This window comes from Carcharodon carcharias, chromosome 10 (assembly GCF_017639515.1).
Source record: "Carcharodon carcharias isolate sCarCar2 chromosome 10, sCarCar2.pri, whole genome shotgun sequence".
In the NCBI taxonomy this organism is placed as follows: domain Eukaryota; kingdom Metazoa; phylum Chordata; class Chondrichthyes; order Lamniformes; family Lamnidae; genus Carcharodon; species Carcharodon carcharias.
Genome location: NC_054476.1, coordinates 29,197,184 through 29,221,624, shown reverse-complemented (window position 1 = coordinate 29,221,624; position 24,441 = coordinate 29,197,184). Strand labels below are relative to the sequence as shown.

Below are 24,441 nucleotides of genomic sequence, written 5' to 3'. Positions count from 1 at the left end.
CTCTGCTGCTTGTCTTACCGTTTCAACCCTCTGTTCCTCCACATGAGTTCTCACTACCGAAGAAATTGAATCTTTAAATTCTTCCAAAGGAATTACCTCTCTAAGAGCTGCTTATGTTGGCTCTATCTTTAATGCTTATATCCGAAAACACCCATAAATGAAAATTACTTTGTTTTAATCTTTCAAACTCATTATAAGTTTTCCCAAGCTGTTTTCTCATATTCCTAACTTTCTGCCTGTATGCCTCAGGAACCAACTCACAAGCACTCAAAATAGCCTTTCTTACCACATCATAGTTCACCGACATTTCTTCTAACAGTAAAGCATAAACCTCCTGTGCTCTACCCACCAACCTGGATTGTAACAACAATGTCCAGTTTTCCTGTAGCCATTTCATTTGTTTAGCTATCTTCTCAAGTGAAATAAAGTATACTTCCACATCTCTTTCCTCAAACTTTGGAAGAGCATGTACAAATTTAAACATCTCTCCACTAGGTCCTGGTCTGGAAATAAGTCCTTCCTCACCTCCTGCTGTCTCTTTTTTAACTGCCTGCATTTTAATCTAGAATTCTCTCTCTCTCTCTCTCTTTCTCTTTTCTCCTTTTCTAACCTCACCATTTCTATTTCCCTTTCTTGTTTTCTTTCTCTCTCTTGTCTTTATCCCTTTTAAGTGTTCCTTTTTCTGCTGCCTCTAGCTTGAGGCTTTCATTTCATTGGCTTGTTCAAGTTCAAGCTTCTTCATTTGTAACTGAAGTCTCACAACCTCCAGCTGTGACTCACTAGTGTCAGGTATCACTTCCAACTTTAAATGCTGTTCTATATCTTAAATTATATCAGTGTTCTTCACCTCTGCAGGTAACCCCAATTGTAATTTATCCACCAATTCCATTAACTTAACTTTAGGTACCTTTTGTAAACCAGCCAAAGTTATAACTTCAACTCCCAAACAGGTCTTAGCAACTGCTAAAGCCATACTGCAGTCTCATCACTCAAAAAAACCCTCTCCCCAACTCCTGAAATTCACAGTGTTTCTCGTACACGTAACCTTAAGATTCATAACTCCAAACCAGTCAAGGAATTTCAAATATGTCCCAGATGAGCCCCTATGTTATGGCACAGCGATGGTAAATGCTGAGTTGTTTCAAGTTTCCTTCTGGGATTTGAGCAACTCAGCATTTACCATCTGCTGTGCCATAACATAGATTTGTTCATCACTGACAGAGTAGACCCTTCTCATGAGAGCATTGGAAATCAATTGGAGCGTGGAAGGTGGCTGGAAAGATCAGTAGTTCAGGTATGTCAGTATGAGTGGGTTTACAGCAGACTTGATGTAATGGTGTGCCACCTTGATACTTGATGAGACCATTGAGAAATAACTATACCAAATGCAATATATTAGTATTTATTATTTGTGTTGGATGTACAATCAATGAACTGATAAGCAATTGTGTCCAGTGCTTAATTGTATAAATGCAAGTTGTTGTAATGACAATACCCAACACAACCACCCATATTATTTCTCAATGGTCTCACCAGTAAGTCTCAAAGTGGCACACCATTACATCAAGTCCACTCTAAACCCACTCATACTGAGAGATACCTAAACTACTGATCTTTCCATCCAACTTCCAATCGATTTCCAACACTCTCATTAGAAGGGCCTACTCTGTCAGTGACAAAAGAATCTACAACAAGAACTTTACCTTATTAGGTCCACACTTCAATTTAATGAATTCCCTTCCCATAAGCTTAACATATTCCCACTAGTTACACACTCTATAACAACTCCTTCCATTAAGATAAGAGTCAGCCTCTGTACATCGGTTCCATCATGCACAAGACCCACAAAGACAATAAACCAAGAATTTACAGTATACCACACAATTGTGGACTTGTCTACATTGGAGAAACAGGTCGCAGCCTACATACTAGACTCAAAGAACATCAAACCTAATTCAAACACAGTGAACAGGGCAAGTGGGCTATTGTTAAACATGCTCAACTTAATAACTACCACATCCAATGGCCCAACTCTAAACTTATCTCATCCATCACACATTGGCCTACAAAACATGTTAAAAAGCTTATGGAGATCTACCAACACCACGTTCCCCAAGCTTTCTCATTAATGACATCTGACTACGCTTACTCAAGAAACACATTACCATCCATTCTACACAGTCAACCAATCAGCAGGAGGAATGCTAACATATGCAATCAGCAGCAAGAATAGTAACATGAACTGACCTATTACAGACACAATAGCCTGTCCAATCATCAGCAAAATCCCACTAATATATCATTTCCACTAAATGTAACTATTTCTTTGACCTATTTCAGTCACTCCTCTCGGTGATGGTAATGGCTTGTGGCCTGAGATGTTGCCAAGGAATTCTTTAGGTAACAATTGCTCTTCACATAGCAAAATTTTACATTGTGTAGCTGTAAATTTCTTCCTCAGATCTATTCAAGTGTCATTATCTCCCATCTGCTCTCTTGATAAAGAGAATCAAGTGGTCTTCAACACAAATTTCCAAAGGTAAAAGTGCTAAAGTACTATCACTAAACACCAGAGGTGTGGGTTGATGAGCTAACTGCAGGCGTAGATCATTGGTCCAATTTGTTAGCTGCCCTCCTGAACTGTCTCTATTAAAGGTACAGGTCTCAGTCTGTCTGCTCTCCAACTGAAAAATTCCTAACACAAACCATGTTGTGCAGTTAGTACGTCTTTGCACACAATAGTGTAATGTGGTGCAGTAAAGTTAACCAAATGATTATGAATACCCTGAGTCTGCCTTTGTACAAAGACTAATATCAGTGATGAGCATAACCATCCCCTAACAAAAGTTCCAACTGACATTCTTTGAGGTCCAGGCTAGTTTGAACAAGCTTGGAGAACAGATACAGACGAGTGTGATTCAGACTTTTCATGATCACAAAGAGTTTTGTCTTCAATAATTTGGTCAATAGCCAAATTAGGTCATGCCCCCTGCTAATGCCATGAATGGAGTTGCATACTGGAGGAATGGCCAATTGCCACCCAAGTCAGCAGCAGTTCTGCAACACTGCTTGTGCACCTCCTAAAAAGAGCAACAAGGCCATAGTATCACCAGTAAAGGAGAGTTCTGAGTTGATTCAGATAAGTCAGAATTAATCCCAGATAAACGCTATCTAATTCACAGGGAGTCTTGCAGCCACACACAACTGTTGCTCCCCACCCAAGTCCATAACACGCTTGTCAATACAAGTTGCCCCTCCCAGACCCACCCAAGCTTCTGCAGCTTGGCCCTAGCACCAATTTATCCACTCAATGTTGGCCTTGTTGTCTACTGGAGTATCGGCACATGTATATAATTAGCTATGGTTGTTTCATATTGGCCATCAGGTTAATTTTTGAATGAACTCTTCTGGCAGGGAGCACCCACTGGAAGCATAAACTTCAAAATTGTATTCATCCCCCCTGCAATTTCCACCTCTGCATTTCTGGCGGGTCAGGCTCTCCACTGGGAGCGTAAAGATAACAAAACCTACTCTCGTATCTCTGAGTGGTAGCTGTCCACCCATTCTTCTCCTTCAAAGAGCTAGATCACATTTTAAGGCCTCAGAGCAAAAGTAACATATGGACTCCTAATTAACGTTCATTAGCATGCATTCTTTTTGGGTTGGAGAGGGAAGGTTGGCGTGAGATGCGGTCACATTCCATTTACAGTTTAATGAAAGTATGGTGTTTTCTATTTAAGTATATCACATAGTATTCTGGGTAATCTTCTGGGTAATTACTTAATATAGGCATTCAAAAATTATGAGGGGTTTTGATGGAGTAAATAAAGAAAAGCTGTTACCACTGGCAGGAAGGCTGGTGACTAAAGGAAACAGAGTTAAAATAATTGGCACAAGAGACAAGAGGCAGAATTTTCCACTCCCACCAGCAACAGGAATCGTAGCAGGCACTTAATTTGGTATGATTGAAAATGTCTGCCCCCCACCGCCAGAAAATTAGTTTGGAATTTTGTTCTCCTGACGTTGGCGGGTTAAAGGCAGGTCAGGTTTCCTGATGAACAATGTTGGGAACCGCATTTGCATTCATTAGCATCTCAAGCATGCTAATTAAAAGGCCATCTCGCCAGAATTAAGTTTGTCCTCCAAATTAAGTACCCCACCAGCAAGAATTTAGAATGTTCAGTTTTATGATTGTCTATAAGTGGTGTGCACCTGGCAAGCTTTGTCTCTTCCACAACTTTGAGGTCAATAGATGTTGCTTTCAGCTTCTTGGGGACCTAGCATAACTTTACTCATATTGAGTGCCAGTAGCAAACACTGCACCAAGGCTGGACGAGGGAGGCAGGTGAACACTGCAGGGGGGTAGGTTGGGAGAAGGGTGGAGGGAAAGCAGAACTGGGAAGGCAGGCTTACTGGGGATGCAGGGGGAATATCTTAGAGGGCAGGATCAATGGTGTCATTAGTGGAGTCCTGGGGGGTGAACCCAAGGTACTGGTGATAAGTGGAAACAGTTACCATCAGAGGGGGAGTGGGATGTGGTGGGGTGGCAGGTCCAGGAGAAGAGTCTAGTAGGTGAAGGTCTCAACAGAGCGGGGTGGGATAATGGAGGGGGACTAGACAGGTGGTTTAGATAACGGGTGGGTGCAGGGTCAGAGTGGGCATGGGGACAGTAACAGGTGTCCGCTCTGAGAGGCATGTGGAGGTGGATTGTGATAGGGCCCATGGTAACGAGGTGAGGTTCAAAAATGACAGAGGGAAAGGAATGGTGATATTGGGTTAGTCTAGGGTGATGGGGGGCAGTTGGTGGGTGACGGGTGAAGGTGGTGGGTCAAGTTTGAAAAGTGACTTGCACCATTTTTCCAATCTAACCTTGACCACACAGTTCATCAGTCAGTGAGATCCCTTGAAGTGGGAGGAGGGTCTTTTCTGGTGGGTAGAGTTTAAGGTCAGCACAAGTGGCCAACTAAAAGGACACCTTAATAATTATAAGGCAACTAGATGAGAACCACGTTCAGTTGTGTTCTCCTCTCTATGGTTAAACTCACAGCATTGCAACAGGCTTGTTCCCGATTCATGGGTCTCATAGCATCGAAATCCCAGTAAGGTGTGATTTGCCATCTGCTGCTCTCAGAGGCAGGGAGGGAGGGAGGTGGATGCCTCCAAAGGTCAAGGTTGGTGGATGCCAGAAAACTCCTAACTCCAAACCTCCATCCTTCTTGGTGAATGGTCTTGGTTGATAAGTGCTCATTCCATTAGTCTTTCTATGCTGCCAAGGCAATGGTCTCTCTATAGAGTCTCAAGGGTAGTGGAGACAAGTGAAATAGTGTCAGAGGGACGGGGTTCTTGCCAGAAGGCTCTTGTCACCCTAGTCACAGAGCAATGTCTCCATATGCAGACATATATGAACAGTAGGAACACCCATCTCTGGTCCTCCTGGATGTCCTTTACCTGAAAAGGGTGGGACAGGAATGCCATGTCTAGGTGGAGGCCAGGCAAAGGGCTTAGCACTTGCCTGCTGACTTTGAGATGTAGGGAAACCTCTAAAGGACATGCTCACTAAATGTACCAGTTCAGTTCATTCACTGAGGCGTCAATGATGCAGACTGCAAGCAATCCAGCTTTGCTAATGGTTCTCACTCAGATGAGGAGAAAGAAGGCCCTTCACTGGTTGGCACAGGGCCAGGAGGAGCAAGGGCCTGAGCAGCAAGAGGTAACGGGGCCCCTAAAAGGTCAAGATGCTGGCGAACATCAAACACTGCAATGGCGAGCATTGGCCCGATCATGGGTGTATCGCAGGCAATGCTCTTATGTAGAGATGAAGGAAAGGCAATGCTGGAGATGCCCTCCTATGTCCCAGGATATGGTTGCTCACATCTGCCAGCTTCTCCAGCAGGAACTGAGGCTGCAAGGACTCTGGAGGAGCAATGCAGAGCCCCTGACCTGCATTGAGTGAATGTCTGTCCGGGTACTTTTAAATATGGCATCAGGACCTTGGACCCCATGAGTGACAGTGGGGTGGCAACTTCTTGCCCATCGCACCATGAGATTCACCAAGCTCCCCACAGATGCATAATTATTGAGCTGAAAAGTGTGTATTCAGCCCTTTTATATAGGGCATTCCAGATCATAACAACTTGCCAGATTAACATTGTTTTCCTCTCCTCCACTCTTCTTGCCAATTACCTTAAATCTCTCATAAGAAAGCAAAATACTCTAGATGCTGGGGATCTAAAATAAAAACAGAAAATGCTGGAAACTCTCAGCAGGTCAGGCAGCATCTGTGGAGAGAGAAACAGAGTTAACATTTGCTGCCAGACATGCTGAGTGTTCCCAGCATTTTCTGTTTTTTATTCCCTTAAATCTCTGTCCTCTAATTACCAACCCTTCTGCCACTGGAAACAGTTTCTCCTTAGTTACTATATCAAAACCTCTCAAAACTGTGAACAGCTCTACCAAATCACCCCTTGACTTTCGCTGCTCGAGGAGAACAATTCCAGCTGGTCACTGGGCATTTGCTTCCTGAGATAGTTTGTTTTCATATTTATTTCCCATCTCTATTTGCCCTGAAAAGGTGATAGTGCTCCTGCTACCTGAACCACTGCAGCGCTTGTTTCTATGCCTTCTGGGCTGCCCACTCCACTTACTGAAGCCTGGCTGTGCAGCAACTTCTGGCATTAGAAGTGACCTTTGCTTTCTGTTAATTCCTTAATGCATAATCTTGTGTCAGTTTGTCATTTGTAGCTCAGAGGGTAACATTCTTGCCTTGCAATCAGAAGGCTATGGGTTCAAGCCCCACGTTAGAAACTTAAGTATGTAATCTTGGCTGACGTTCCAGTGCAGTCCTGAAAGGCATGGCAAAAGGTGCTGTCTTTTAGATTGAGGTGTTAACCCAAGGCCCATTTTATACCCATTGCAAATGGGTATAAAAGGTCACTGCTTGAAGAAGAGCAGAGCATGAAGTCCAAAATGTAATGTTCAACCAACACTTAAAACAGATTATCTGCTCATTCCCAATTGCTGATTGGGGATGTTGCTGTGTACAAGTTGGTTGCTGTGTTTCCTACATTACAATGGTGACCGGACTTTAAAAAGTACTTCATTTACTGTAAGGTACTTATTTTTATATGTCTGATCCATTCAAGTGCATCTTTCCCGCTGTACATTTTTTTTGTAGAGATCTTTGGTCTTGTGTGTTACATTACCCACTGAAATTCAAAGAAGGCAGGGCTAATTTTCCAATCACATAATTCTGCCAGGAACCCAGGCCATTGGTAGATGCTGTCCACAATTTCAATCCACACACAATCACCCCTACTCTAATTTTCTGGGCTAGGAGCACATATATGAAAATTCAGTTGTGTGATGTAAAGCTAACTTTTGATGTGGTACAGCTTACTTGGGTTACATCATGTTATACTTTTAAAACAAGACACCTTATTCTATCTATACAATTGCCAAACAGACAAAAGGACATTCAAACAAAAAAGCAAATGCATAATTTTCAAATGGAATAAGTTAATAAAGCCGGTAGCGCCAAGTGATTTGATCAATAATAACTTGCATTTATATAACACCTTTGAGGGATTAAATCATCCAAAGGCAGTTCAAAATGTTAACTGATGAAATCTGACACTGATCCTCACCAGGAGATATTAGGACAGATGACCACAAGCTTGGTCAAAGAAGTATGTTTTAATGAGCGACTTAAAAGAGAAGAACGAGGCTGAGAGGTTTTGGGAGGAAATTCCAAATCTCAGGGCCTAGGCAACTAAAGATCCAGCCACCAGTGGTGGAGCAATTAAAATCAGGGATGCAGAGATAGAATTGGAGGAGTGCAGAGATCTCAGAGGGTTGTGGGGCTGTAATAGATTGTGGAGTTGGAGGGGGTGAGGCCATGGTAGGATTTGAACTCAACGATGAAAATTTTAAGATTGAGGCATTACCGGACTGGGAGCCAATGAAGGATCAATGGGACTTGGTAAGAGTTAGGAAAGGAGCAGCAGTATTACTGAGTAATACTTCATGCAAAAACCCTTCTGAAGTTTTCTTTATTAATTCACGGGATGTGGGCATCACTGGAAAGACCAGCATTTATTGTCCATCCCTATAGAACTGAGTGGTAGCTACTTCAGTCACATCATAGGGAGTTAAAAGCTGCTGTGGGTTTGAAGTCACATTTATGCCTGACCAGGTAGGGATGGCAGATTAAAGCAAAATACTGCAGATGCTGGAAATCTGAAATAAAAACATAAAATGCTGGAAAGACTCAGCAGGTCTGGCAGCATCTGTGGAGAGAGAAACAGAGTTAATGTTTTGAGTCTGTAAGACTCTTCTTCAGAGCTAAAGAGAGGCAGAATGTGATAGATTTTATAATGTTTAAGAAGGGGTGTAGTAGGTAGAGCAAAATAGAAGGTCAGGGATAAGTGAGAGCTCAGGAGAAAATTTGACAAGGATGGCGGATTTCCTTCCCTGAAGGACATTAGTGAACCAGATGGGTTTTTTTTTGACAACCTGTTACATTCATGGTCACCATTACTGATGCTGTTGAATTATCATTTGGAAAATTAACCGGATTTAAATTCCCTAGCTCCTGTGGTGGGATTTGAATTCTTGTCCCTGGATCATTAGTCCAGGCCTCTGGATTATTGGCCTGGTTACATAATGACTATGCCACCATAGCCCCTAAATCTTGTTCAACAATTCTTTAAGTAAAATCAGATTACCTTTATATTAACAACAGATTTTGAGCTGGAATTTCCTGGATCCTGCCCAGTTAGTTAGACATTTTCCTGCATCCTTCAGCCCAATGTTTTTTTGGCCTGGAAGCTGCTGGAAGCATGATCTCATACTGGTGCAGTGATGACATTAGGGCATCTGAAACCCTGGTGAACACTGATAACAGGATATCTGCTTAACCCATGACCATAAAGGAAGGACTGGGAAACACTTTGATTTCAAAAAGGTCATCCTTGTGTTCAAATCCCTCCTTGTCCTAATTCTGTGATAACCTCCACGTCTAGAACCTTAAAACTCAACTTAATTTAACAGTATTAATCAGTATAATTTAACATAATCTAGGCTGATGTTTTAATGAAGCATTGGGGGAATGCTGCATTGACAAAGGTGCTATAAATCAGATGGGATGTTAAACTGAGACCCTGTCTTCCTGTGGCGGTGGGGCATGTGAGTGTAAAGGATATTCAAAGGAGAGCAGGGAATTCACCTGGTGTCCAGGCCAATATTCCTCCCTCAACCACCAATGTTTGTGATGCCTTGTTATGTGGAAAATGTCTGCTATATTACTCACCTAACAATATAAGGCTCCACAATGTGACTCATTGTAAGAAAAGTTCTTTGGAACATTCATGATAGAAATGATGAGGAAAAATCTTTCTTTATCATTACCAAACTGGCACACAAAGAGTAAATAGGTTAACGTATTAACATAGAGAGCAAAGGAACTTCAAATAAACACTTTAATCAACGCATTGCCAGAGGAAATTAAACTCTCTCTATTTTTGAAAAGATATTCCAGATCATAAGGCTGCTGTATTAAATTCCCAATGAAAAAGTTGTCAAAAAATGATCTAATTTTGAAAAGTGAGAAAAATACTTTGCATTCATATAGTGCCTTTTGTAACCTCTGAACATTCCAAGATGCTTCACAGACAACAAAATACACTTGAAGTGTAGTCACTGCTGTATGTCGGAAACGCAACAAGCAATTTGCACACAGCAAGCACCACATGGTGTATTGTGATAATGACTAGCTATTCTTTTTTTTTAGGTGGTAAATGAGGGATATATAGCAGCCTAGAAAACCAGGACGAATTCCCTGCTCTTCCAAATATTGCAATGGGATGTTTTAAATCCTGAGGGCAATGAAATTTTAAAGACGGCACCTCCGATATTGCTGCATTCCCTTAGTTTGGCACTAGGAGCGTCAGCCTAGATTTTATTCTCATGCCTCTGGAATGACATTTAAACCCACAATCTTCTGAAATTCAGAAAGAGAGAGTGCTACTGATATGATAATAATAGTGTAGATAAACAGAACTAATTCCAATGATCTTCCTGAGCCCTAAGAATGTTTGTTAGTCAACATACTTGTGCTGCAATAACTAATATTCATGGTGAGACTGTAAGTCCACCAACTGAAGTCCAGTGTCTACTTGTCAACCCAGGACAAACTCCCCCAGATGGATTAAGATACAAAACTTGTTGACATCTGGTGGACATGCTGCTGCACTGAGCAGAAAGGGAATTGCGTTTTTCCTGTGGGCCTGCCAAATATGATAGGATACATTGCTCATAAATGCAATTACAGTCATTCTGCTTTTGAAACACTTTCCCTCTAGGTTGGGAGATTGCCTTCAGAGATGTTTCTCTGATTAACACGCCAAAGAAAACTTTTAATAAACACATCATCACTCCTTCAGATAAAATGGCCCTGGTAATGAGCAGTGGTGATGGTGTGACTGTACATTTTAACCATCGGTTTGAAAAGCCAGCTAAATACCTTGGCTTCACTTCTTGGTGATGAGGATATGTCTAGAACTAATTTTCCACTGGATCCTCATTATTGGCCTGAAGAAACTGTGGAATTCTATTTGCTGCAGTTTGCTCAGCTTATTTTCAATTTTTCTGTCAAAATGTAACTCGCAAAAGATTAAATTCTTTAAAGGGGCAAAGTAAAATGCCGTTTGGGAATGTTTGTAGATTCTTGGACCACATTTAGTCTTGTGTTGCAATACATTAATGCTGCATCATGTCCAATTTTCTCACAGTTCCCCAGAGATGACCTCTTCCTTTATTTTATATCTTGGAACTCTGTCAAGGTTGATGTACTTCTTTCTTACAGAACAGACATAACAGTGTCTAACATTACATTAAGAACTCTTGGGTACGAACCCAGTAGTTTTGAAAAATAGAGCATTTTTTTGGCTGACATGTTTTTAAAAGGCAACTGGAGTTAAAGCAGTAACGCTGTCAATGCGTGTGTGTGTGTGTGTGTGTGTGTGTGCACGCGTGTGTCGCCTGTCTGCCTCTTTGTCTGCTTGTGAAGAAGATATATCTTGGGGGAAGAGTTTCAGTGTGGAGCATAGTAGCCTACCAAAACCAATGCTGATCAAAGTCTACTGATGTGTTGTAAAGTAGTGGATAAAGTTTTAAAGCAAAAACTTAATGCAATGATGTGAATGCAACTCTTTGCAATGAGCTTAAAGAAAGCATTATTACATATTTTGTGACCTTGGGATGCCCCAAAGTGCTTTGCCAATGAAGTAACTTTGAAGTGTAGCCAGTGTTATAATGTAGGAAATGCAGCAGCCAATTTGTGCATAGCAAGCTCCCACAAACAGCAAAACCATAAATGGCCAGGTCATATATTCAGTGATGCTAGTTGAGCGATAAATGTTGGACACAGACAAGAACTCCCTTACTCTTCACTTTTATAGTATTGTGGGATCTTTTATGTCCACCGGAGAGGATAGGTGGGGGTTTCAGTTTACCATTTTATCCAAAAAACAGCACCTCTGACAATGTGGCATTCCCTCAGTACTGCATTCAGACTGTCATCTAGCTTGTATCAGGAGGAAGACTTGAACCCACCATATACTTTCTGACTAGAGGTGGGAGTGCTACCCACTTAGGCAAGGTTAACGCCACTTTGTCAAAGCAAATGAGCCTGACATGCTTTGTTGATTTATTCAGTAAAAGAACATGGAACTGTATATTGGTCTAAAGAAAGCAAGCAGTGGGAATGCACAGTGAGTAGCGATGCAGAATGTTCACTAGAGTCGAAATGAGAAAAGAATGTGGAGACCAGCCAGCAGCTGGTTAATCAAGTTTATATCACCTTTTGCAATGTAATATGAGAAAATATTGAAAATGCAGTTAGTTTGAACATTGCTCCTTCAGCTCTGCATTCAAAACTCACTCAGACTAATGGGATGACATTCTTCCCTTTCTCTCAGCTGTAAACGTCCTGAAGTGAGATGAATTTTTTTTGCCTGTCTCTACCCAATTCCTCGTGGGTATGGACCCATGGCACAAAATCTCATCAGTCAACACAATTCGTTGCTGAACTGTCAACTTTGCTGAGAAAACACACAGGGAGGGATAGTGTCAAGAACTAGAAAAATGACACCAGGAGTTGTTGGTTTGAGGTTTGGTCAGGATACTGGGAGCTTAATTTTGCATCTAATGTGTGATGGCTGGGGGGTTGGGGAGGGGTGTTGTGCAGCTGGATTATGGCAAACTGCACTTAAACTATGAAACTATTCCATTCTCCTGGACCCATTTTGAAGTCACAAATTAAAGCATGACCGTAAAGTCGCTTGATTTAACCCTGCAACCACAAGATATTTTGTGCAAATCCCCAGTGTGTTACTATTGGAAGGCTGTGGGTTCAAGACCAACACTATAGAGACTTGAGCACAAAAGCAAAGCTGACATTCAGCATTGTACTAAGAGAGAGAACTGCATTGTTGGGGGTGCTGTGTTTCAGATCAGATGGGATGTTAAACTTAGGCTCTGTCTGCCCTCTTCAAGATCCCACTGCAGTATTTTGATGAGCAGGTCTGTTATCCCCAGTGTCCTGATCAACACTTACCCCTCAATCAACATCACAGAAACAAATTATCTGGGCATTATCGTATTGCTGTTTGTGGGACTTGCTGTGCGCGAATGGGTTGCCACATTTTCTACATTACAACAGTGACAACACTTAAAAATTACTTAATCAGCTGGAAGGAGCTTTGGAACCTCTTGCAGCCCTGAAAATCGCTCTATAAATGTAAGGCTTTCTTTTCTTTTTATAGGCTAGTTTAATTTGCCATGTAGGGAGGCCCAAGGGTCAGTCACCGCCGCCTCAATTTAGCTTAGAGCTGGACGATTGCTCTACTACACTGCAGCTTGCCGACAGGCCCACTTTCACTTTTTAAAATAAATATCCCTGCGCAGGATTGATGACTGGTGCTTAACAGAGAGAGAAAAAAATGTGATCTGTTAGAGGAATCCATCGTTAAGGAGGGGTGGGGGAAATGGGGGCTAACATAAAAATGGTGGAATGTGGAAGAGGCAGGACAAATGAACTAACCCATGAGAAATGCGAGTGAAAAAAATAAGTGCTGATAGTTTTCAACTCGTGAACTGAAAACTCCAAGGTGGCTGGTGATGGATGATCGAGCTCTGTGTGGCTTGACAAAGGAAGAGAAATGCGAAGAGGTGTGATGAATGAAAACAGTACCTGCTATTTTCATAGCCGAGGACTCTGCCCATTCCATCATTAGTTAAAAAGAAGTTTCAATTTTAACTCGAGCAGAACACACTCCACGAAGTGAACACAAGAGATCAGCTGGAATTCAGTGCACCTCTCTGCCGCCGTTCACCTTTAATGGTCTAGCGCTAAAACAGACTCCACCTCGCATATATATCAGTATTTTGGACAGCATTATCCATTATCCTGACTACATTTCTTTTATGCAGCCTTCATATCTGTTTTGAAAATTATTAAACTCTCCTGGAGTTTTTCCCCATTAACAGCTGCCTCCTCGTGCTGGTCTGTGCCACATGCTTTGCAATTCCACGAATTCTTCTTGTAATGCTCTTGTAATTAATTCCTTCAGTACTCTGATTCTTTTTCTTATTGGGAGGTGCCAGCCCGATACATTTGCTGAAGGAGATTTTTCTTCACTCTCTCCCTTTTTGACACTTCATTTATAAAGCTCTCCCCATAATCTCAGCTGTTTTTTTGTTCTCTCTCTCTGGCCTTTTCTCATCAACCTGTTGCATTTACTCATCATTTATTCATGTCCTGATTATAGACCTGCTTTCTCGGGGTTATTCCAACGACAGTAATTTACTAATCTGCAGCCAACGGCAGGCATTGCTGCAGCACAGATAAAATAATCTCACCAGGAAGCTTTAACCCAGGCTACTACAGACCCTTCTTTTCATGTCACAAAATAACAACATTTTGAACAGTTGTACACCGTAAGGAGTCTATGCTCGCTTTATGCATTGCATTATCCAATGTTCACCATCAGTTCAGGAGCAGGAGAAGACCATTCGGCCCCTCAAGCCCGATGCACCATTCAATTACATTACATATGATCTGTATCTTAACTCCATCTGGTCGCTTTGGTTTCATGATCCATAACACTCTTGCCCAACCAAAATCTACACATTTCAGTTGTGAACTTTTCAATTCACCCACAGTCTCAACAGTTCCTTTGTGGGAGGGATAGAGTCCCACGTTTCCACTGCCCTTTGTGTGAAGAAGTGCTTCCTGAGGTCACCCTGAAGGCTTAGCTCTAACTTTAAGATCATGCCCTCTTGTTTTGGATTTCCGCCCGCCCCCCGACCACCACCAGAAGAAATAGTTCATCTTTATCTATACCCTGTCTACTATCTGAACTAAACAATGGAAAATGCTGGGAATACTCAGCAGGTCTGGCAGCATCTGTGGAGAGAGAAACAGAGTTAACGTTTCAGGCCGGCAACCTTTCATCAGAATTGGATCTAGACCTGGAATTTGATCTATCTACGTTCTACACGATGATTCTTCCTCTCATCCAAATCAGATCTTTTGAGTTTCAAAATAAATTATCTTTTATTTTCAGCACCATGGTGTTGAACTGTTGTTTGCTCCAACACAGTTTAAAATGGCAGGGACTTCCTGACTGTGACGTACCTCAGATGAGCCCAGCCAAACAACAGCCAAAAAGTTAGCGGGTTTGTTTGATGGGAGAGGGGAGGTTCATTGTGTGAGATGTATAAATGCTACATAATTGAATCCACCAGGGTAAGTTCATTAGAATCATACCTCATGCATACAATCATAACAAATACAGCACAGAAGGAGACTATTCAGCCATTCGTGCCTCTGCCAGCACTTTGAAAGAGCTATCCAATTATTCCTGATCCCCCGATGTTTCCCATAGTCCTGCAATTTTTTTGCTCCTTCAGATAGTTGCCCAATTCCCTTTCAAAAATACCATTTAATCCGAGATACAATATTGCACCCCCTTTTCATTGAAGAATGTACTTTATTCGGTCTAAGCAATTAAATCCAGCAAGACACTGATTGTGACCATTACATTACCCAGAGAGGCAATGGAATATACCAACTTTAAAAACTGGCTCCGACTCTGACTGTAAAATAAATCCCTAATCCCCAAATGTAACCCAAGCTCTAATGATATTATTACCTAACAATAATATATCTCTAACTCTGATCCTAATCTTGTAACAGTTCGTTAAAAAACCGAAGTGAAATGCAGCAAAATTCCTCAAAGAAATTTGGGGTGGGGGTGGAGGGCGGAGAGGGGGAAGTGGGATGCAGAATAACAACGAAACTTTGAGTAAGAACAAGTAGTAGAGACGTAATTAACCCAGCGAGTTATGATGATCTGGATTCACCGCCTCAAGTAAACACACTCCCACTTTTCCATCGTGTGAACTTTACCACCAGAGCAACAATACTTTTTCTTTTTTTAAAAAGAAACAAGGCAGTGACATAAATTATTATTTTAATTTCCATTGTGATTTCCAGCATCACAATTCTCTTGGCCACACTCCACGGCAAGCATTAAAACAAGCTTTTCCCTTGCAGCCCAGGTATTGCTATCTGTATCCTGTGTGGAAGGTCACCCTAGCTAGCACTTAGATGAGATGCTATGTTCAAGACTGCATCGCAAATCATATTTATAGATTCTGTGCACTCTCAACCAATGCTGGTTTCTAGATTCTTTTGGTCAATAAAGTACTACACATCATCCATCTTGATAAGCTCCTTTCCTTCCTCTATTACATCATTACCTCCTTCCCTTGACGTAAACTGGGCCATGTATTCAAAGTATTTTTGGATGCATGTGTGTTTTATTAACCTTTCCCATTTTATTTCGCTGAATTTAGCAACTCCCGTTAAATACATTCTCCGTTCATTACATCTTCACATATTCTTCACACATTTTACTGTGATCTTCACATATTCTTCACACGTATTACTGTGAATTCGGTCCAGATTTTGCTGAAACGGGGCATCTCAGTGTGTGCCCAGTTAGTTAGGCATATTGCCCTCATAGTTCAACACAAAAAAACATTTTACGGCGGAACTTGTTCATTGTGCAATCTGATCACAGGACATCCGGGATCTCAGTGGACGATGAGACCAACAGTCCATCTTCTTAACCAATGAGATTTAAGGATTCAGAATGCAGCCGAGCAACAGAAGGAAATCGTGTGAATGAAAGCCAAATCAGGTACAGAAAGGGAAATAAGACGGAAAGGAAGATTGGACTAAAAGAGAAAAGAGACAGAAGGGAAAGTAGACAAAAATATAAAAGCAAAAAGATAAAAGCAAAAAACTGCGGATGCTGGAAATCCAAAACATAAACAGAATTACCTGGAAAAACTCAACAGGTCTGGCAGCATCGGCGGAGAAGAAAAGAGTTGACGTTTCGAGTCCTCATAACCCTTCAGCAGAACTGAAATATAACATTGATTAAATCTCTATCGTCTACTTCCTACCTGTAGGAAGAAGACTTCACCGTTTAAATTGTTTAATTTGTGGTCAGAGAGGTTGATTGGCATTGCACGAATATAAATTTCGTTCCTAATAAGCAAGTTAGGCAGTTCAATTCCAATTTTCTGCAGTGAGTTTACTGGGCAATTAATACATAAATGCAACAATTTCTTGAAATTTTTGGGAGGTTGAGGGCGTGCTCTCGTTCTCAGAAGGGTAATGGCGGAGCAGCAAAAATCGTTCATCAATTTGTGGCGATTTGCCTTTGGGGGTATAACTTGCTCGCCACGTACTGGATAATTTGCACATTAATATCTGTGAATGTCTTTAAACTTGTCATTTTGGCTGCAAAATCTGGGCAAATGTTTTCATGGCGAGTAAGCAACAACTCCAAACATTGAAGAAAGTTATGATCGTGTCCTTTAAAAAAAAGTCTAGAACAGCAGATTGAGGAGGAAATCACAAATATAGTCAAGAGATTCAGATTACATCATCAACCATGAAAGGGAAACTCGAGTGGATTGTGCAGGAGTCATCCAGTCCCTAAGATTATGGTACAACCTTGAGCTGCTTGCTGCTTTACATGATAGCATGTACTCTTTCTTGTGTGTAAAATCATGCCTAGCTGTTGAGCCAACTGGAGGAAGTGTATAAATTAATTAAAATGGAATGTGAAATCACAGAAGGCAAGCTTTCTGACCCAAGCATGTGACTGGCTCAAGAGGTTGAGAAGGTTTGTACTGGTCCTTGGGCTACCATAATTTCTTACTGAACAAACCGACTACTTATTACAGTTGAATAGCAAAATACTTCCCTGAGCCTCATTGACTGTGGCTCAGTGGATAGCAATCTCGCCTATGAGTTGGACGGTCGTCACTCTAGGGACTTAAAAATAAAATCTAGGCTGGCATTTTAGTGCTGTACACGAGTTCAATGCTGCACTGTCAGAGGTGCCATTGTTCAGATGAGATGTTACAGCCTGCCTGCCCTTAAAAGAATCCAAAGCACTATTTTGAAGAGCAGCAAGAGAGTTCTTCCCATTGTCCTGTGTCAATATTTATCCCTCAATCAACATCACTAAAACAGATGGTTTGGCCATTATCATACTGCAGTTTGTGGGAGCTTGCTGTGTGCAAATTTGCTGCTGCATTTCCTACATTACCACATTTCAAAACTACTTTATTTGCTGTGAAGCACTTTGGGACATTCTGAGGTCCTGAAAGGTGGTATAAAATGCAAATTCTTTCACTCTTGTGTTATACAAATATGCTTAACATAAGGGTCAGTACTGCAGTGAAATGTCAGCCTAGATTTTGTGCTTAAGTCTTTGGACTGAATGACTGCAAATGATAAATTATAGAAAAAAATCAATGAGTCATGTTCAACTACACCACTTACCAAAACTACATCACTCAACAACACCATGGGCACAATGTAGCTTATTTTTCTTAATCCATCAGTTCTCCACCATCTACTCCATGACTCCATGACTGTGACATTCTGCTACAGTTCTGCAAGCTATTTGGTCAGTGTCTGTTGATGGCTATTTTGACAATGTTCCAACAGCAGAATTCTGGATGCAATTCAAAGGAGTGGGAGTTCAAATGCCAGTCTCAGTTGGCAGTAGAAATTATTTGGCAACCCTTTACAAATTAATAAACTGACTTTTTATGGATCAGTCCAGAAAAAGCCAACAAGGTTCTGGCTCACCCCACAAACACCCAGCTGGGAGAACATGTGGTTAACGTGAATGTTGGAATAGAGAATCCACGGAGTAGCCAGTTACATCCTGACAACTGATGGGGAAAGCAAGGAACTAAGGGAGAGGATCCCAACATGGGGGAAATGGGTTGACAATAGCATTAATCAAGTGGAAGTTCAATTTTGTAAGGAGAGTAATACAAAGAGAAATGGATGCACTGACCTCATACGGGGTAGGGGTGAAAGTGGAGGAATGGAAATCAGCCTTCATCAATGAAGCTGTGTCATAAGGTGATGGTTCACAACAATAATTTGTATTTATTTAGAGCCTTTAACATTCCAAGGCACTTCACAGGGAATGTTATCAAACAAAATTTGGTACCTGCCATAAACAAAGGAAGCACTGACTGTCAACATCTCTCCCAGTGCTAGATTAGAGGCAGAAAATCCATCTAACTGCCCAATCAGTCTTGGCACAGATACATTTCAATAAAATTTCAGGTGCCACATAGGACATTTGGTCAAGGAGGTAGATTTTAAGGAATGCCTTAAGGGAAAAGTGAGAGGTAGAGATGTGGAGATGTTCAGGGAGGGAACTCCAGAACAAAAGGTCCAAGCAGCTGAAGGCAAAGCCAACAAGAATGGAGTAATTAAAATTGGGGATGTACAAGAGGCCAGAATTGGAGAAACACAGAGATCTCAGAGCTGGAGCATGTTACAGAAAAGGGCTGTGGGGGTGCAAGGTCCATGGAAGGATTTGAACAGAAGGATAAGAACTTTAAAATCAAGGCAATGACCAACCAGGAGCCAATATAGATCAGTGAGTACAGTGGCGATGGGTGAACAGGACCTCATGCAGATATTTCAACAACACAGTTGGCCAACTTACTTTCCTACTGAGCAAAAGATGGTAATCAGCTGATTACTTTCTGCCATGTGATAGAGCCCCACAGTAAATTGTGAGTCCTTAATTGAGGTGTGCCAAAGGAAGAATAAATAATTTGAACCCCTGTCCTTCCCCAATAATATACAGCATTAATAAACAAACTGCCAATGTTTCTTATCAATGCCAGATAATTAATGTGAGTGTGGAGATGTTACCTGTTATATGGGGATCTTAACAGCAGGGCCTGACTCCCAGCACAACTGTCTGTAGAATTGTGGCAGCCATACACTGGCGGAGGGACTGTGTACTGCTGCTCTCCTGTGGAATAAGTGATAGATGAAAAATTATTCCTCGACTTGTCAAGCAATTGTAAAGCATGAACTGCTAATAGAATGATACAAAATCAGTGTTAAGGTGGCATGGATGTGCTCCAGATATCTCATGACACTGGGCTTGACTCTATTGGGCACAAGTGGGATTTAACACACACACAATATTTTTGTTCTTAATTGTCATCACCATCGATTGTAAAGCAAACTTTATCAAGTATGATCAATATATTGCATTTTACCCACTTGAAGGTTGTCAAAATTGATTTTTTTTATATATATTATTACAAAAACAATGAACTGAAACAGTCACTGACTATCAAGTGAAAATAACCCATTATATTTCTCTTGGCATAGAGGAACATGTGTGGAGCCTAAAGGCTTGAGAAACCCCCTTTACTCAGATTCTATCCAGCTCTCCTCCTGTGTATCTTTCCAAAACGGTTAATAAAATATGAAAATCTCTGAATTAACTATTGTACAGGCCCTTGGCATCTATAAATCTGAAACTTCCCAAGCTCATGTATCATTTAATTTTGCTTGTGTTTTGTCTTTTACTGAGTGTTCAACCAGCTACACATAAAGGAATATGTCTTTTACAATAGATTTCCAAATTCTGCATTTATTTAAATCAACTTATCACAGTTTAAGAATAAAGGGTCTCCCATTTAAGACAGAGATGGGGAGGAATGTCTTCACACAGAGGCTCATTAGTCTTTGGAATTTTCTTCCAAAGCAGTGGAGGCTGAGTCATTGAATATATTCAAGGCTATATTAGAAAGATTTTTGATCAACAAGGGAGTCAAGAGTCATGGAGGACAGGCACGAAAGTGAGTTAAGGCTACAAACAGATCACCCATGATCTTATTGAATGGCGGAGCAGGTTCGATGGGGTGAATGGTCTACTCCTGCTCCTCTTTCTTCTGATCCTATGAACTAAATTTGATATTAATGTTGGCCATACATAGTCAACTGTTAGTGGGCTGACATGTCAATTGGGTACGTACACTAGGTTCAAACATTGTAAAACCAAATGTTAACTTATAAAATATGAGCTTGTTAAACACATTTACTGTCCTACTTTCAGATTAGTTTATATGTCTTTCTGAAATTAATTGACACATGTTTATGTGTATCCCGTCCATTAATTTTGCTTCCCATCACTTGGAGAATTAGCACATACCAGAAAATTACATTTCTTTAAATGACGTATATATATTATATACATACACACACATATGGGCCCGATTTTAACTCTGTAAGCTAATGGGTTTTGAGTGAGTTAGAATCGGACGCATACTAATGTTCACATGAACTGTGGAAATGGAATTGAACGTTATTTGGGATATGCGTCTGATTATTTTCTAAGATAGTATTTGCTTATATTACCGTGAAAAGTTTTGAATGCAGGCTACTTACTTGTCCATCCATCACCGAACTTTAATTAAAATCCAAAGTTATATACGGAAGGAAATACTGGTAGGGTGAGATGAAACTGGGGAGGAGGAGGTTCGTGTGGAGTATAAACGCCGGTATGGACCAGCTAAGCTGAACGATCAATTCCTGTGCTAAGTAATTTTACCAAAAAGTCACCGTACGCGTCCACTAATTCAATACAATTCAATGAGCCTTCAAGAGATTAGATCTGCTTTTACAGCTTCGTCTATTAGAGACCTTGCCAACTTTCCTCTTTATTAAATTAATTGCGACTTAAGATTAAAGTGTTGCATGTTTGAGATGACACTGTGATGAAAGCCCTGCTGAATTATTTAATGGACAGGCTGGAACCCACAGACCAAGCGGTTTAGCTTGTCCACATTTTCAGAACAAACAAACGTGCTTCTTATGATCGCAGCCTCAGCTTAATTTTCCAGTATATTGATATTGATCCGTCACAAATATATTGATCCGTCACGAAACATTGATTCGTCACAAATATATGGCAACAATAAAGCAGTGCCTCTTTGGTTTTCTTTTTAACTGTCTAAAAGGGAGAAGCTGAAGATGTCAAATAATAAAATGTTTCCTGTGTGTGGTAACATGTAACATAAAGTTAGAATTGTGTTATATCGCTGAAACCCGGTCAAATCTATACGGCGCTTTACTGTTATTACCCATTTACTGCAGTGTAATCTAGACGCACCTACACAATGCGCTACAGAGCTGTAACAAGGCACTGTTGTACATGCCTTTCACATTTATAGCAGGCGTCGTTGTTGCAGTCTTTCCGTGCTGAGAGCAAATGTAAACTCTCACAGGCGAATCAGCAAACATATAGCAGCTGCAGTGATAATTGTGCTGATTTGAGACTGTTATAACAGGTGTAAAATAGAAGATAAAAGGTGGAACTTTTGAATTGGGCGGGTGGCAAATAGGATGCCCGTTGCGTAATCCCTGCCTATTTTTCTTCCTGCAGACTTCAGAAGTCACCCGCTTTATGCCCCCGCCAACATCGTGAAGTTCCGCCCAGGGAAACGCTGCTTGTAGATAATATTGAAGTTTATGTCATATAATTTTGGGAAAGAGGCTGGTCAGTGCCCTAGCTAACAATATATAACATTCTGCTTTGTGAAGACGATGGTTCAATGAAAATTATTAAAGGAGTATTGTATATGTGATTAACTTCGCGACAGGTTGTAACTATGTAAGATTAAATGAGTTCTGTCACGAGTTTTGTAGAATTTCAGGTTCTCACTCAGACCTTCCAACATGGTAAATCTGACCTTGTCGGGACTGCTCGAAAATCAACAAATCTCTGCGGAACATTTAGCAGCTAACTGCAGAGATAACTCAACAACTCTTTGCAGCCTTAACATCAGCTGCACTCACCATGTGACGATGTGTTCAAACCAACACGGAAAAACATTCAATCCACAGGATAATAAATCGGATCTCACCGTGAACAAGGATCTCACTGCGTAATTACTCACAATAAACGTTTCTGGTTTCTCCAACATTCAATAGACATTTTAAACTGGGTTGTCCCTGTGTTTATCAACAAGTGCAAACAAACCATTCCTGAGTGTTGCTATAAATTAGTTTAAAAATAGATTATTACAGTTAATTGTTTTTTAAAAAAAGGCCATCAACTTGTAATTAGTGTCTAGATGCACGTCCTGAAATTGAAGTGGGACATTGGAATATGAATGGCGATCACATTCATTTGATATTCCTCTCTTAGCTCCATTAACAGGGCCATTAATCTATTTAAATAACATTTCCACTAAGGTACGGGACAGAGGCATTTCGGGCAAGCTCAGTGAACTTTTGGCTGCCAATATCCCACGGGGTAATTTGAGAAGTACAAACTTTTCGACATAAACTAAAATACATGATCTTTGTGCCCTTTTATAGCATTGTATGAAATCCTGCAAGGACTGCTACCTGCATTGGACTAAATGTGGATACTCAGCAATACTAGGCAGTTTTTGCTCATTAAACCATATAAACTTGGTTTTGCTGTCCCCTGATATCATAATGCTGAAGGCATTGAAAAGGCATAATATGTAAGTGGTATGTTTAATTGCATTAGAGAAGTGCATTTAATCAGGACTTTTTTTACCCAATTGTTATGACCGGTGCTGTTGGTAAAGTGGAGTTATTTAAAAATCCCAGAGGGAAACTTTAAATAACTGTCATAACCTATAATTTTAAGTGTTATGTTTGAGATGCGACTCTAAATTCAGGAATCAGACCACTACTTATCGAGGTTTTACATTAAACTAAATGAAACATTTTATTAATTTACACAGGTTAAAATATATGTACACATGGCTAAAACCTACTATCATAACTTATAACAAATTCCCAAACTAATTTTCATTAAAGCAACAGCAACCCATAGACTTAACCAAACACCAGGCAAAGCATTTTCACCTTATGAATTCAAAATGAGGTTCTTTCACTGTGGAGCCAGTTGGAGGCTTGCCTTTTGGCCTTACATTGACTTAACTTTTAGAAGTGTTTTTTTCATTCTGGCTGATAGTTGTATCGCGTCTCAAAGACGCAACATTGACCAAGAAGTTTCAGGCTGAACAAAAACAGCTTTCACCAAGAGTTAAAAATTGCGATGTTATTTCCCGGATCAAACTGCACTAAGAAAAGTTTTAAAATGGTAACTGGCTATTGTTGCAAAAAAAGAAAGTAACTAGTATTTCAGTAGTTCGATTTGTTAGACCAGAGAAATACTTGGCCTGGTGTTTTTTTTTTTCTCTAAGTAAATCTTGCTTTGCCCTTTGGAGTTCTAAAGTGTTACCTATACTGCTCTGTTGGTTGATGGGGTCTTCATGTTTGAAGGCGTGATTCGAGAACTGGGGAGTGTGATGGCTGGGAGTGTGACCATAACCTGGAGTCCCATCGAAAGTCACAGCGCTGTAACCTGAAACAAATACAAATGTCACATCAGCAAATAGTTAGACAACCTGATAAAAGGCAGAATGGATTGATCTAAATGCTAATAAATACAGAGCCAGCATTTATATAGTCCCTTCCGCTCCCTCGGGAAGTCCCGAACATTTTTCATGCAAACAAGCGCTTTTAGAATGCAGTCGTTGTTAACTTTTAGTAAAGGCAACAACTTTTATCATGCAGCAAGATCTCATAAACAGCGAATGAGTTAAATATCCCGGCAATCTTTTTTTTGAAATGGCTTTGGTCAAGGGAGGAATGATGACCAGAATACCAAGAGACCTCCCGAGACTCCGTCCAATCGGACCATAGGATCGTTTATGCCCAACGTGAAGGGGACACGAATTAAAATTCAACTTTGACAGAAATGCAAAATGGCTGAAATGTGGGTTGGTCACCTGTTAAATAACCCATGGGTTAGATCTTGACTCGGTGTAATAGTGTAAAATGAGAGATAGCGATTCGGCAATATATTTCCATCGCTCCCATTGAAGCTAAAGAAAACAATGTGAGATGTAAAACAGAATGCCGAATCTCTATCAGTCATTTTACACTATGGTACAAAGTCAAAATCGACCTCACTCAACACA

General features: G+C 40.7%; 1 protein-coding gene across 3 annotated transcripts in view; it reads right to left on the bottom strand.

The window, feature by feature from the left end:
* LOC121283243 (Wilms tumor protein homolog) overlaps positions 1-24,441 on the bottom strand; it is a 73,641-nt gene that overhangs the window by 35,142 nt on the left and 14,058 nt on the right. For all 3 annotated transcript variants that reach the window (XM_041197592.1, XM_041197593.1, XM_041197594.1), the window contains exons 2-3: positions 23,700-23,822; positions 19,331-19,433 (exon numbers count right to left, since the gene is read on the bottom strand). In XM_041197592.1, coding sequence (XP_041053526.1) covers positions 19,331-19,433; positions 23,700-23,822 — 226 coding nt within the window. The remainder of the gene's footprint in view (positions 1-19,330; positions 19,434-23,699; positions 23,823-24,441) is intronic.